The sequence below is a fragment of the Thermobia domestica genome, chromosome 8, assembly GCF_964235325.1.
Source record: "Thermobia domestica chromosome 8, izTheDome1.hap1.1, whole genome shotgun sequence".
Classification (NCBI taxonomy): domain Eukaryota; kingdom Metazoa; phylum Arthropoda; class Insecta; order Zygentoma; family Lepismatidae; genus Thermobia; species Thermobia domestica.
The window spans coordinates 107,364,021-107,380,387 of record NC_137461.1 but is presented as its reverse complement, the minus strand read 5'-3'; the positions used below and the strand labels follow the sequence as shown (position 1 = coordinate 107,380,387).

At 33.0% G+C, this 16,367-nt stretch overlaps 2 protein-coding genes across 3 annotated transcripts in view; one reads left to right on the top strand and one right to left on the bottom strand.

Moving 5' to 3' along the window:
• LOC145693132 (superoxide dismutase [Cu-Zn]-like) overlaps nt 1–9,578 on the top strand; it is a 53,519-nt gene extending 43,941 nt beyond the window's left edge. The window contains exons 3-4 of the mRNA XM_081768860.1: nt 367–588; nt 4,854–9,578. Coding sequence (XP_081624986.1) covers nt 367–588; nt 4,854–5,132 — 501 coding nt within the window. The 3' untranslated portion in view covers nt 5,133–9,578. The remainder of the gene's footprint in view (nt 1–366; nt 589–4,853) is intronic.
• Nucleotides 9,579–12,720: 3,142 nt separating this feature from the next.
• The window catches only part of galene (potassium two pore domain channel subfamily K member galene), a 222,863-nt gene continuing 219,216 nt past the window's right edge, over nt 12,721–16,367 (bottom strand). The window contains exon 3 of one of the 2 annotated variants that reach the window (XM_081768854.1): nt 12,721–15,637. In XM_081768854.1, coding sequence (XP_081624980.1) covers nt 14,815–15,637 — 823 coding nt within the window. In that variant the 3' untranslated portion in view covers nt 12,721–14,814. The remainder of the gene's footprint in view (nt 15,638–16,367) is intronic. The other variant, XM_081768853.1, reaches the window with a different exon arrangement.

The window sequence follows — 16,367 nt, the reverse complement described above, 5'->3', positions numbered from 1 at the left end:
AGAAATGAAATTTGTTTCATTGTATAACTCTTCAGGTTATTTATTATGAGCAGCAACCATTTTTTAAACTGCTAGTCTTTAAGGTTCTGTCGGCTGATGTTGTTTGGAGTTTCGATCCTAAGAGTTTAGCTTAATATCTTTTAACTTTGCTGGTTAGAAACCAGAATTCCGTACTGTTATAAAATTAATTCATTTTCATGATATCCTGGAGAAGTTTTCCTTGTAAGTGAAAAATGTATGACTCAGATTGCGATGCTCAATGGAAAGAATCTAATGCGCAAGCTAGCGTAAGACGTTTTGTGGGATCCTACAATATTTATACTACATATTTTTGAGATAAATTTAACGTTTTTACATTGCTTTTAGACGACAGCAACTCCGGAAAGAGCAGTTTGCCATTTGGTTAAAGGAATAGACAACTCGACCGTGTCAGGAAGTTTAATGCTGGAGCAGTATCCTGGAAATCCTCTTCGAATCTGGGGCAATATTCAAGGACTTTCACCTGGATATCACGGCTTTCATATTCACCAAATTGGCAGAACTGATAACAATTGCAAATCTGCAGGATCACACTTCAATCCAGACCAGGTAATCATTCTTTCATTCTTACATATATAGTATTTCATCATAAAATTTTATATATAGTGTTGTTGGATTCACCAGTTCACCTGAGGTGAATATGTGGAAAGGAATATAGCCCTGACTTTTAAGGAAAAATGATAATCTGAACGCATGGTATGTCCATGTATTATGTTTTTCTGCCTCCTATTTTAGTCGTATGTTCTGATGAATAGAATAAGGTCTCGTCGTATATATATATATATATATATATATATATATATATATATATATATATATATATATATATATATATATATATATAAGAGAAATAAAACAAAATTTAAGCCTGCCCATAAAATTTAGAAGAATAAGCAAAATAGGGCAATTGTAGTAACTTTAATATATATTATATTTTAACTCCTTTGCCTATTGCTACCTGCACTATACGTAAGTTACTGTGAGTTAGATAGTCTCATCTTTTGCCTCGTAAGGATGCCACAAACAATCACAGATACTTGGACTGAAAGTTTGCGTCTGTCTGCCTCTCCACTCTGTGGGCCACATACACACATTAAATTCTCACACTTTGATACGTCGAAAGAGAACAACATTTACATGTGACAAACACAAACCGTGCTACTCACTATGCAGCAAAATAAGATTGAAATTTCTGTTGAAACGCTAGGCTTAATAACAACAACGATTTATTGAAGGGAGAAAAGAGAGGAGGAAAAGGGACTGTTGTCTTACACACCACTACACTTGTTATATTTACACACTCATATTCACAAATATAACTTGGAGAAGACATTTTATATGTATTACTTTGACATATGTTATGTATTTATTTACATATATTTTTTATTCGAAAGTTTCGTTTCACAGTTAGCTTAAATTTTATTTAGATCGTATTTCTGATTTACACCGTTCAAGTAACTGCACTCACAAAAGAACTTGATATTTCTATATCTGAGCAGTCACTTCTATTAGAAAATATTTCCTTATAACCAGTTCCTTTGTTGTAATGTCTGGTCACTACACTCTCTTTTCTTAGAGGGTTTATTTCCTGGATGAGCCCGACGATTCCTCTTAAATGGCAGAATTCTATAAAATTACCTCTACTTTTCTGAGGGCATTTTCATGTAGTTGTTCTCTCTCTCGTGAATAAAATAACTATAATGCAGATACACCCTTGTCATTTATTCTAACACTCCACCGCCAACTGTAATCGCTGCCTGACTGTTGCCAACCCGTCATCTGACTCCACTCAGGTGTTTCCAATAAATTGATAAGGATCTGTACATGTCATTTTTAATAAATTAAACTTGACATATTTTGTTCGTTATTTATTCAAACACTTTACCAAGGAACATGATTTCAGAAAGTGAAATTTTTGTTGGAGGGCAAATGTTTAAGGACTGTCTATATAAATCTATGTATATACCCTTATATAGAGTGGATCATTTATCTTGAAACCCACTTGTAACTTTACACTAATATATAATAAACGACGGTATTTTGTACAATGAAATATCAACAGGGATATTGTTTATCATACTCTACAATACTACTAGTTGAACAGTATTGCTAACCTACCAATAAGTTATATTTTCCAAATGTCACAACGTCAGGTCATTATATACTTCAAATCTACACTTAAATGAAAAGTAACAATACCACAGTTATTATTCACTAATGCAAACTAACAACGCTACAGTATCACAAACATCTTTTCACAAACTTTGGATGGGACAATACACATCCAAAGTGCCTTAGCATCGAATATTATGATCATTATATAAGTATCTCGATAAATAGTTACAAAATTATAAGGGATTGAAGTTTTGACATTTTTCAAAAGATTTTATTTCGAAAATGCCGTTTACAACAATTTTATATCTCAGACTATTTTAGGGATATGATAAATATTGGAAAAGTTTCCAGCAGTGCTTAAAATCATATAGTTGCGAAAAGTTGCTGTAATTACAATTACTACTACCAAAAACTGTTACTGTAATGTTATAGAAGCAAATAAAAGAAACAATAATTTTTACGAACTTACCACAATACCATATTTTAAGCAGTATAGCAGTTTCACTTTTTTTTTTTTTTTTTTTTTTTTTACGGTTTTGAAACGGGTTAAATAATTTGATACGTTTGTGATTTAGTAGCGTCCTTAGATTGTAACACTGAATACTAAGTGTGGTATTATAGGTTTTTGTTTAATATGTGGATTTGAAATATGTAATAATCTGACATAGTGCATTTTTTAAAAAAGAATTTTACTTTGATTGACAACACTATTAATCTGGTTGTATTGTGCAGTATGTCAAATTTAGTTACCCTGTGAAACATTTGCATTGTAAAAATTTCAATGTTTTTATGTATTAGTTTAAAAGTTACTTGGGCGTTTGAGGATAAATGTTCACTCTATATGTAAGCACAACTACACAGGCCGGTAGCCAGCCCAAAAATGTAGGGGGGCCCGATCCAACCATATTATAGTTCATCACCATATTATAATTTATTTGCAAGCCTACCGTGAAAATTTTAGGAGGGCGGCCCCCTAGACCCCCTGGATGCGGGCCTGACTACACTCCGTATGCTACCCTAATTTCCATGTCAAAACTGTTCCAGAACCAATAACTGCCTTTTTATTGCTTTTTTAAACAATGTTCCTTTTTTTCGGAAACTAATTTATTCTATTTATATATTTCATCATATACTGAAAAATTAAACATTTAAGCGCTATTCTAGGTGAGAAAACGGAGTGAAAACATGTTAAATGTTTGTTAAAAAGAAATTTCCAACTTCTGTTACACATGTAACGAAACTTTTGTAGGTGGTAATTCTATTTACATTAGAGTGGCAAATTTGATTCTAAAAAATACTGGCTGATACTCCTATCTTTTTCAGGCTCCCGCATGCTATAGTACTAGTCCTGCTATAGTGCATACCTATTGCCTTAATCAGATATAATTATCTAAAACTATCATATTACCTCTTCAGCTTTAATATTATATATCTTTCAATCAATGTTTTCAGAGTTCTACGTATTTCTTACAATTTCAGAAAAAATCGGGGTTAATAGTTTAAACTAATTTTCGTCTACACAGAAATTAATGGAAGTTTTAATATTCGATTGTAATATTTAAGTGCAAATTCAGAGATGTTTTCCATGCAACATTAACAAAATAGCTCAATAGCATTACTTTGAAGTGTAGGCTATCATGTAATTCACATGTATGCAATATTGGGTATTATTTTTACTATAAGAGCAAAAACACGGAATTTATCTTGTAGCGCTAAATACTAGTGATGTTTAAATTCGAATTCGAATATTCGATATTCGAATAATAACAGGAAAAAATACATTCAAATAATTTTAAGAGCACTACTTAATAGTTCCGTCATTGGTAATCTATACATTTTCTTTCATAGTGTATGCGTCAGGATTGGAATTTCGAATTGAAAAAAAAAGTAATGGAAATGAAATAAGAGACTTTAGATCAGTGGTCGCCAAACTTATGAAGCTTCTGATTTACCTATCGTTTCTAAATCCTACTATGAGATACCAACCACAAGAACTAAAAACTTTTATTTATTATTTTTTTTTTAAATCTTACATTTATTTATTGCCGATAAACTAGGCGTAATCAGAGCGTTAAACGGTTTGGCGATCACTGCTTTAGATACAGTGGAATGGACGCTATTAGATACTTCCACGGGGAAAGTAGCAAAAACCTCGCCTTTCATGTAGATGTAATAAATTTGTTAACTTTTGCTAACAGACACATGACTATATTTATTTATATTTAAAACAAATAAAGTAATAAAGAGTTTATATAATCACCTAAAAACGCCAAATAGTTGTATAGAGGGAAATCCTGCGAGTCATGCACATAAAGGAACATTAAATATATCATACATACCAAAAGGGAGAAGTGAAAATGTGTTAAGGAAGTGTTTTTGGAGACACATTTACTTATCACACAAAGCGCCATTTAGAACACAGTACAGAAAGTGTATCAAACCACATATAAACCTACACAATAGTTATATATTGTATGATTCAATTGCACTAAATACTTCTCGATATTTTTATTTGTTACTGAAGTCATATGAAGGTCTGTGTTCAGACATGACCTGAGATCGAACGTGCAATTCTGTTTTTCAGCTCAATCATTAACCTTTCTTAGAAGTGTATTATTCTACTGTGCAGTAGATTTAAATACATGTATAAACAATGTTATCAAATTCATTACCAATCACTAATTTTTATTTATTTTTAGTACCATCATGGAGGTCCTTATGACACATTGCGACATGCTGGAGATACAGGGAACATCTACGCAGACGAGAGTGGCGTTGCTGCTGTAGATATACACACGACTCCTGCAAGTCTCTTCCTAGATCGCTATAATGTAATTGGAAGATCCATTGTTGTACATGCGAAGGAAGATGATTTGGGAAAAGCAGGAAATGAGGAAAGTTTGAAGACAGGGAATGCAGGAGGCCGACTGGCATGTTGTGTTATCGCTTCCCCATACACTGGTTATTACCATAAATAATAATAATAATAATAAAAGTTTTTCCCCCTAACTTTTGAATTGTATAGGATTCAAAGGAAGACAAGGCATAATGATAAAGTATTATATGTATTTATAATGTAACTAGGTATTTATAGCATGTTACCAAGATGATACATAGAATTTCTTAAATAAACCAGACATTTGTGATTTTCACATTTGCAAGATTATATACGGTAAAGGTGAGTTACGGGAACAAGCTCTCAGGGAACAGTTATTGTGTGTGGCAGTCGAATTGATGTTTGACCTTGAGCGCTGCTTCCAGGGTTGCCAAATTTTTTTAGATTAATTAAGGAGGATTTTATACGATTTTCAGGGAGGAAAGGGAAAATATGAGATATTCAGAATTTACATATAACAAGCACATCTATGGTTTCACATAATAATGGGGCAGATTCATTAACAATAATATTTTAACATTACATAAAATACAAAAATGTATATAACAATTCGTGTTGGGAGCTCATGTGGTTCGAATTCCATGTTAAGGTTCTCGTCTTTATATAGCCTCAAGGCTGAAAGGAACACTAAACTGAAATTCAACCAATCCATTATGTTACATATATCTTCCTTGCTTTTTAATTGTATTTTACTGGAGACTTTTCATCTACGATATGATCGAAACAGTGTTGATAGACGAAGGCTATGATGCTAAAAACCAAATTATTCTTAAACACAAAGTTGGGGTGCCGGTTATATTGGAGATAAAAATGTAACCTGTTGCATTTTTCTCTGAATATTAAGTTACATAGGTTGCGTTGTCGACAGTTTGTGAAAATAAGTTCGGCAGTCATACACTGCATATATAAGCCTTCGGCTAGCTAGAGACTTCTCCTCAGACCCCCGCATTTGCTTGGCCTCAGGCCTTATATTTCTCATATCCCCAACATACTAACATATCTATATAAGGGATTTCGAGGTATAACTATGTTATTTTAACAATTGCAACCCAATGCCCTATTTTCTTCCCATTTTTTCCCTTCTAAGGGAAACATCAAAAAACGCTTGAACAAATCTTGAATTGTTTTAAATTAAAAGCCTAAAACACTAATTTTCTTGCCTCTAACCTTACGAGATTCCGAGATATGGGCATCTTTATATATTATACAATAATTGTAATTCCAGCAACGTGCAAATTAAGCAGTGCCTGGGTACTGCTTGAATAAAAGAAATTAAATAATATCATCTTGAAAATATCATTTCTTATTTTTATATTTATAAAAGTAACGATTATAAATCCATATATAAAACCTCTTTCTTTATTTAATAATGAAACTGCGAAGTATTTCTAAATCTACTTTGTACCTTACGATTGGATCGAATGTACATCTCTCCCCGGTCTCTATGAGAACAACTTTGTAACCAAGCATCCTGTTGAACGAATGGGCTAATAGGCTAGTATTGCATTGTAGTATGTGCTTTGGCCGTATTGTTCCCCCCTCTATCTCTCCTTCTCTCGTGTATCGAGCTCCCCAAAATGTGGAACCCTCGGAAGAAAAATTTCTGGATGAGTACCTGCTGTATCTTAAAATACGGCAACATACTCGGCACTGTGGATTAGTGGTGCCAGTGTGGTGTAGTCTATCATTCTGAGTCAAACACTATCCTAAAGTACCTGAAGTACTCTGTCTTTTTGCTACTTGTAGTGGGTTTTCAGTACTCTTCTCCGAATCAGCAAAGCTCACAAAAATTCTTGGTGACTTTCTATATCGGCGATTACCATACGTTTACCAAACTAGATGGAATTACTCAATTACTGGTCACGATTTGTCAATACTAATTATGAAAAACGGTGATATTCGCCAAATCTTTTTTACCATATTGGAACATCAATTAACAGTGGAACATGATACTTTTTCCGTTATGGGGACATTTATCAAATTTAGAAAACTTTGAATTTTGCTTTCTTCCTCCAACATTCCACAATATATTTTGACCAATTGATGTTTTGTTTAATATCCTATATATTCTTAATTATATTTTGTTTACTGCAGAAGAAAGATAACCGAAACACAAATTACTGTGAAATTTCTTAGAAACTGTTCGAGAAGTAACTGTTTCCGATGTTAGATTCCAGGAAAAACACTGTTTTTTTGTAGTATTCCAATGCATTTTTTATTTATACTTTTTTAAAGTTAGTAATAGCCTATTATAAGTAGCATTATTTCAGCTTTGGCCATGGGGAACAAGATGTCCATTGACATAAGACCTTCGTGTTTTTTTATTAGTAAATTAGTATACAATTTATTAAAAAGCATGTGATTCTCAATTGCCTCCCTGCCCTCCTTAAGTGACGCTCCTGCATCAAATATAAATAATACAAGGGAAAAAACTTGATTATACTGCTGCTAAGGTAATTTGTTGAGTCACTCACGTCCCTGTGTAATTCTCACCCATTTTTTCTTCTCAGCCCCTTCTCTTCCCTTCTAGATCTAAGATCAAAAACGCTGAAAGATGTTTCTAATTATTTTAAATAAGAAGTCCATATACCAACTTCTAAGTCTCTAACATTCAGAAATTCCGAGATGGCATTTTAAGATAACAATTGCTATCCTCTTCCCCTCCCCTTCGCCGTCGAAATTTCCAAAAAGTCCTTCCTTAGTGAGAGCTTATATTACACATTCTACGCCCTATCCAAATCTCAAATTTCTAGCTTAAACACTTTGGTATGGGAGTTGATTAATCACTCACTTACTTAGTCGGTCAGGACTTTGTTTTTATATAGGGTCTAGAGATAGAGATTTCGCTCTTACTTATGAAAACATTTTTAAAATGTTTAGGAGTATCATTTTTAATATTCATAGAAACAACGTAAGATATCATTTTACGAGGAAAATGAAGACATGTCAAAAAAGCGTAAAATTTACGGGGAAAACATCTGGCAACATTGGCTTCCAGCAACGTTGCCAATGTTGTGATGTTGAAGTCGGATTCGATCGACATGCTGTATGTTTTTAGTGAGGCAAGAACTTTGTCAATATGTAATATATGCCAACTGAAAGTAAATTTTTCACAGGAAGTTTTACAACAGCGCATCGTGAACTTGATGCCAAACGTCAAATTCGGCTGCTGAGCACTATAAACCCTTCACTGAAGTGGGAAAGCATATACGTAATAAACCATTATTTAGGTCAATAGTTTTCTATCTTTTATGATTCACCACACCCGGAAAATTTATATGTAATTGGCGTGCTTCTTGAAAAGAGACAAAAACGTATGCTTATAGAAAATATATTGTAAATGGAAATAATATATAAATACATGAAGTAGTCTATTTCGCACGATAAAAAATAATTGCTATAGGCAATGTTTTAATTTGAAGTGTAATTCTGAAGTCGACATTAAGCATATTTTTCCGAACAATAGATTCGGGAACTGTTTCTGCTCATAGAACACGTATTTCCTAATGAGTTTTAAAAAAAGAATGTTTCTAAATCGAGTGACACATTATTCTGCATAAAAATAAAAATTTCGGTGAAATGAAATCCTATCACGTTATGCATATTGATGCTTTATAGTTGTTTCGTTTTAAATGTTATTCTGTAATTTCAACTCTTGTGCAGAGTTTAAAGCGTTCTGTATGTCTTCTAGGCTATTATGTTAAGTAAAGTGCCAGAACGAAATTTTCAGACTTTTAAAAGTTCATAAATCATTCATTCATTAAATTCTATATATTTAGTTGTCGATAAATAATTGATATTACATAGCTATTACATGTGTAATTTTTTGTTCTATTGGAGAAAAGGCGGAAAAGTATTTCCTCCCGAGGAGGAGAAGTAAATTAACTTAACGTCCTGTTTTAGCATGGATGGTCAAGTTTTCTTAACAATTTCCTTAATATTTTACAGTTTTTACTCTTTACGACCCTTTTGTATTTCCCGAGTTTGTCTGAATTGGTGTGAACTAGGAATGAGCACGAGACAAGATTTGAGGCTGTCTTGTCTCGAAAATGTGCTGTAAAAGTGATATATCGACTCGAAAAGTGTATATTTTTCTACTGGAATAGCTGTACCTCAACTCAAATTTTGTGAGTAAAATTCTGGTTCGACTTATCTCGTGCGCATCCCTAGTGTGAACTAATTTGTCAAATTACAGGGCTTCGTATGTAAATGATAGGTTTTCAAAGTTGAAACCCACTACATTAACGTTATCTACTAAAGTAGGGATGAAAATCATTGTTTAAAGATTGTCCATTGGATGCAGTGATTTTTTTTTTTTAATGAGCAATCAGTACTCGCCATTGGACGAAATCAACCGCAAGAAGCATGTCGAATGACCTCATATCGGACTGGTATAGCAAGTCCCAATCGACAAAGGATCGCAAAAAGTTAAAACTGGACGCCAAAGCACATGTCTTTGTGTTATAAACATATAAACCATTGTATTCATTAATTTTATTGACATTAAAATCCATGAAAAGAACAATTATTAATGTATTTACATCTGTACATTTTTAATTTTATGCCTTCTTTGAATTTCATTCAGCCATCAAATAATCATAACAATTTCTGAATTTGTTGAAAATATTGTTACATTTTTAATTTATTGTGTCACGGTATCAATAAAGAGGCTACTGTTTCCACTGAACGCAAAAAATACAGCTCGATAGCAATGACTTTATGTCCAAGATGGTGATGTTACAGGAAGTTATGGACTAGTACAACTCTCTGTTGACGTCTAGGTCTATTTATAACGATTGATCGAAAATAAATCTTTTCGAGTCTCCAAACACCAAGCCAGCTCTGCAGGAGGGTGAAATAAGGAAGACAGTTATAATGGATTGACTATAAAAGTTTCTATAAAGAAGTGACTCTATGTAGTACCGAGCATTGCTGCTACCACTAGTGGCGTTGACCAGCACAATCTGTTCAAAATTCATTTTAACTAATTATTAACTATTTCATGATTTTTTAAATTCTATAATTTTGTGATACACCCTACGGGACTGCGTGATACACCAGTGTGTTGCGATACACTGGTTGGGAATCTCTGGTTTAAACTATGATTGTTCATAAGATAAAATGTATCTCATAAATGGTTAGAATTCAGTTATGTCACTTCGTGATATGATAAAGCATGTTAAGGCATGCCTGCTACTGGCATCTCTCTTCTCTCTTTTTATTTTTATTTTTTTATAGGCCGTGTTCGTAGGTTCGATTTCTAGCTATACAGCTCTTCTAATTTGATTATATCACAGATTGTTACAGTACATTTTACCACATGAGTGTTCATTGACGAAGACTGAATAACTATGTACTTTCATTTTTTAAATACTCATAACGGATTCTGGAATTTCATCATTTTCGGAATTGATTTCGATACATTCAAATGCAAAATATTTTCAGGACAACGTTCTGGAACTTAGGTGCTTAACAAATTTTAATACATAATAATTATTAGCTGAAATTCGTTTCCCAAGGCACAAGGTCACACAATTATTATGTTGCTCGGATAATTCATTTTTCTTACCTAGGTACAATCTGGTAAGAAAATTTGGGGTAAGACATTCGAAGTTAAAGGTAGGGTACCGGTCTACAAAATCAGAAATAAAAATGGGAGTCATGCTGAACACGTATACAGTGCAGTTGAAAGCTGTCTGTCCGACTACAACCCTTCGATTAGTTGCTGATTTAAGAGCAGTTATTGCCAACTAGATGCACTATGACGGAACAGTTTGCTGCCTTCTTTATCAGGAGAGTAGACAAAGCAGGAAGGAAACCTGGTATTGAAAAGAAGTAGTGTTGACCGGCAAATAACAACATCGATAGTGTATAGTCGATGGGTTGGCAAGCATACTTACTCGTGGATCTACAACTATCCACACACAGTGGGAAAACCTGTTCTTTTCATTCTTTACCTCATTCCTTCCCCTTCTTCAACTGATTGTAAAAGTATGATCTTACGTCATACAACAGACTAGATTTTGTTTTTTAAATGGACTTCAAAGCAGTTGGACTTACCCATCTTGAATGGTGAAGGAAAAACTTCACAATTCCTTTGAAGCAATCATTAAGATATATCTTTTATAGTTCCGAATGATATGGATTGATTTACTCACACTGCTGTCCTTTTCCGCAAATATATATCATATATATAGTTAGATAGATAATTTTAGAATGTTTATAAATGTCACTATGTAAGACAAACAAAATAGTCAGAAATAGTGCACATTAACGTTACCAACTTCTAACCAATAGTAAAATCACTATTCTGGTGACTTCTCTATCTCATCCTTTCGTACAATACAATGCGATGTGCGCTTTTAGATTGTTTTTGCATATATATTAACTGTTTCAAATATAATTTTGAGAAATGATCCCAGAAGCAAATGAAGTAACAGGAAAAAATTCTTGTTATCTGAGGAGGCTACATCAGAAGGCTATAAACAACATTTTGTTTTAAAATGTTTGTGTTTAGACCGTCATTTTAACAGCAGAATTAATCCTTTAGGTATGGTGCGAAATTCTCCACGGCATTACTAAAGTGATTATAGCAAATGTATTTCGAGCGGCTTCTTTACGTCAGTTGTGTGGCAACAAGTGCTGGCAACTTTCTGTTTGATATATTCCCACAATGTTTTGTCATACAACGACAGATTGAAACTTTTGGGAGACCAATCCAGAAGTGCTGGCAACTGTGATGACTCCCGGTCAATCTATCTGTTGACAAGAACTTCATTTATATTTTTCTCTCATGGCATGCGAATAACGTGCCAGTGCTTCATCTTGTTGAAACCATACTCCATTGATAAGTCCTTCTGCTTGCACTTTAGAGTCAAACGAGTCTTGTAACATGCTTAGGTAAGTTACGTGGCTAACAGCACTTTTCAAGAAATGAACTGTACAGATATTCACAGACAGTCCGAATTATTGCAATTGGAGGTTTCCCGTTCCAACTCTTCAAAGAAGTGAAGATTTTCTTTACTCTTCAGGTAAACGTTTTTCGTTTTTGCAGTGCCGTATGTCACACACACATCAGAAAGATATTACTTTTCCACGCAAGGGGTTTGTCTGGAAAACGTTGACCAATCGCTCATATATGTTATAGCGTTTCATCCTGTCGTCATTACTTAATACATTAAATACAAACTATAAAACAGTGAGATATACTTACAATGAAACATGCGACAGTTCTCTAATGAAACACGTAGAGGGTCAGCAGTCATGTCTCACATAGGTAGGGGATAATTGTTTTTTTTTAGTTCACCCTGTATATACAATTGTAATTCGTTCTTTCTATGCTAAGTAAAACTATATTCAAATAAATTCAAAAGTTCGAAAACTATTGGAGAGCAAATATGAAGGGATTTTACTATTTTGTTGTCAGTTGTACATTATAATCAATATCAATAAAATGTTGGCCTTTAATATAGCTCAATGTAGACTTATATATATATATATATATATATATATATATATATATATATATATATATATATATATATATATATATATATATATATATATATATATATATATATATACTCAATTATACTGGATTGACATTTAACTATTTTTCAGAAAAGGTACTGATTTCTTTTCTGACTCCATAGAATAATTTAAGACTTGATAATCTAAACATTACAATAACTAATTCTTTTAGCTTGTATCAAATTTAACAAAGTTGAGAATAGCAAGAAAAGGTTGTGGAAGTAAATATTTAAATATTACTAATTTACAAAATAATTTATTCTGCTCTCAGAAACCTCATAATAATTTGTTTCTACATCACAATTACAACTTAATTTGAATATTTTATAGCATAACTTGATAATATTCAAACTTTATAAACACTATTTTAGAAAAACATTTACAATTTAATAATTCAATAAATAATTGAATTTAGAGCTTAATTTTAACAATACTACAGTATGTGTTTCTTCTAAAATTGTTGTTCATTTGAATAAACATTACAAACCATAGTGATACAGACATATGTAAGACCAGATGAAGATATTCGAAATTTGAAGCATATTCGAGAACGCCATGTATAAAAATATATTATGCAAAATAACTTCTCATTCCTTATTTTTACAATGGATTTTTTTCCTGTGTAGATCTAATCTCGAGATTTAAATGTAATACTTTGCGACTTTTGTTTTAATCCAAGAATATGATATGAAGATTATGAATTTCCCATGGACAGTGAATAGAGCCACGTTTTAAATAATGAACAAATCCACATATTAAAGACTCTTGGCACTCTTACCCGCAGATGAGATAAGTGGAGAATAGTGGCTCAGGGTTACATCGCTTACCTGTGAAATGAAGTTGCATCGCTGTTGAACTCCCTGTTGAACTCTCTGTTGCATCCTTGTTGTAGTATTTGTGATATGCAAACTTGTGTGCGTGGGTTTTCTCGGAGTTCTCCCTCTTTTTCATGCTATCATTTCCCGTTCCCCATCATTAACACTTGCTTTTGTCAATCGGCCTCTTTATTCTATAAGGCATAAGGATTACAGCAAAAAATGTAATATATACACCATGTCTTTTTCAAGATTCCCTTGTAAGCCTCCTGTATATCTCACTTAATATTTGCGAAAACACTTTTCTTAAACATATGACTGTATATTCACCTAAATAAGTAGTACAACTCTTTCTTGTTTTAAGAGTCTTAGTCTTAGTTTTAAGAGTAGTTAAAAGAACATGAGTTTGGAAGCTATAATAAAAGGAAAAATAAATATTAAATCAATAAAGAACACACTTGGTTCTAAAAAAAAGATTATAAATACAGTTCCCGAAACTTAAAAAAGATGTCAATAATTAACTTATTTTGATCATATTCGTATAAGTTAGGGTATCACCAGAGAGCAGTTCCTGAAAGACATGAGGGTTACTGATGTGGATTGATGAAAACATTGATTATACACTTTTCGTAATATGATTATAATGATAGCCGTTCCAGCCCGGTTGCACTGACTTAAGAGTCTGCCATACTAAGAACAATACAAATTTTACCATTTTTCTTTTGCTTGTTTATCCATATACGTGAAAGAAGATAATGAAATGCAACTTACCACAATCATAGATAATGTTATTCTACAACAAAAAATATGAACCTGAAGAATTTTCAGTATTACCATCCGTAGAAATAACAGTGTTGCCAAAATAACAATTCCCTCAAAATCTAAGTTAAGACAGCGACTAGAGGAACGAACTCAACTGCATTTGATTATGTATCATGTTGTCTTGAAATCCTGTGAATTACTTTTTAAATAATAGTTGCATTTAGTTCGTAATAAACAAAATAGTTTTAACATACAGTTATTAAAATTAAGTAATAATGTTATTTAAAAAATAGTTCACAGGATACCAAAACAACATAACACGTAATCAAATGCAGTTGAGTTTGTTCCTCTAGTAGCTGCCTTAACTTAGATTTTGGGGGAATTATTATTTTTCTGGCAACACTGTAATTTATATGGATGGCAACACTGAAAATTCTTTAGGTTCATATTTTATGTTGTAGAATAATATTATCTATGATCGTGGTAAGTTGCATTTCATTATCTCCTTTCACTTATGAATAAACAAATAAAAGAAAAATGGTAAATTTTGTATTATTTTTAGTATGTCAGGCTCTTAACAACTATATAAAAGTCTGCAAGAGGAAGGAAACAAACGGACGGAGTTCGATTTTTTTTTGAAGGGTGTCATAACAAGTTTTAATCTCCTTCGTCTTCTTCATCATCTTTAATAATTCCGAGCTTCTTCGCCACTGACTTGACATTGTTGATCACCTCCTCCTGCACCAAATTAAAACTCATGGCTAGCAGAGCAATACCAAACAGCAAATACAACGAGCAAAGTGCTATACTAACTTCGGCATTGTCTTTCACTCTTTGAGCTGGAACGAAATCACCAAAACCGATAGTTGTTAAAGTGATGAAACAGAAGTAGGACGAATCCAGGAAGTTCCACCCTTCCCATTTGGAAAACAGATAGGCACCAGCAAAAATATAGCTAACTACGAGAAAGACACACAACCAAATAGGGACGGGTCTATTTCTATCTTGAGGTTCGTCCTCATAATCATACACTAGTTCAAAATCGAAATCGTCAAACTCATCCTCACGAAGTTTGGCTAGTCTGGAACTTCCGGGACGATTGTACCTGTTGAATCCAGAAGCTTGGCGACTTGTTACTGGTGTTTGTGGAGCGGAGAAGGACTCGGTATATGCACCGCGGCCCTTCAGTGAGTCTCGAGGATCATATTGTGGAGTCCCAGCAGCATCGTCTTGTTTTGCATTGGAAGACGGTGCTTTGTTAAAACCTTCCTCTTTGTCTAGAATGTATTTGTTTGGAATTACTGGAACTCTGGAAGTATCTTCACCTCCAGATGCTGGTGGGGATGCGTGTTGGTACGAAGGAGAATTTGGCGTTGGCAGCTGAAGATTTGTGTCCGATGACCTCGAATGCTGAGACGTTCTATTTCTTTGAAGTCCTGTTCCTACCATTGGCAAATCTCTCTCGGGATCATCATAATATCTGAAAATAAAAAGAAAAGAAAAAGAAAACTATATAACATGATTATAACTAATGACTATAAATTGACCAGTATTAAACATGTCATATTTTAAAATAATATTTAAAATAAATAAGTCCTTTTAACTTTCGTCGTTTTCTATTTTCGTTGGAACAAGATAGCCTGACACAGTTTTGTAACATTTTGTCCAACCCACTTTTTATATGGTTGATTGATTGACTGAAAGTTTGCTTTATTTTGTTTGATAATGACCTTAAATAGACGAAACACCCGTTTGCCTTGCTGTATATATATATATATATATATATATATATATATATATATATATAACAAACTTTGTTTGTCTATTCCTTTTCTCATTGCTCAAAAAGGTATCTTACTAGTTAGATTTTTTTATTTTTTTATTCACGAAGCCAAAAGTGTTGGATTTACAGCTTCAAAGCTTTCTCCTATAGAGGTTTCAACAGCTTAGTAGTGTAGAATGAGAATAGTTACGTTAAATTTCTCCAGCAAGTCTCAAAGAGAATAGCTATTTTTATCCATCATCGCACATTGGTTTTGATTAAATTAATATGGAATCGTGTGTCGTTTGTCAATATTGCAGGCAATAAATCCTTGTACCAAAATAAGATAAAAATACTAATTATATGATCATTGTACAGGGTGATTTTTTTTAAAAACTCATGGATTTCATTTGGGTCTAGAATTTCTAACAGAAGTCCGATTTTCATG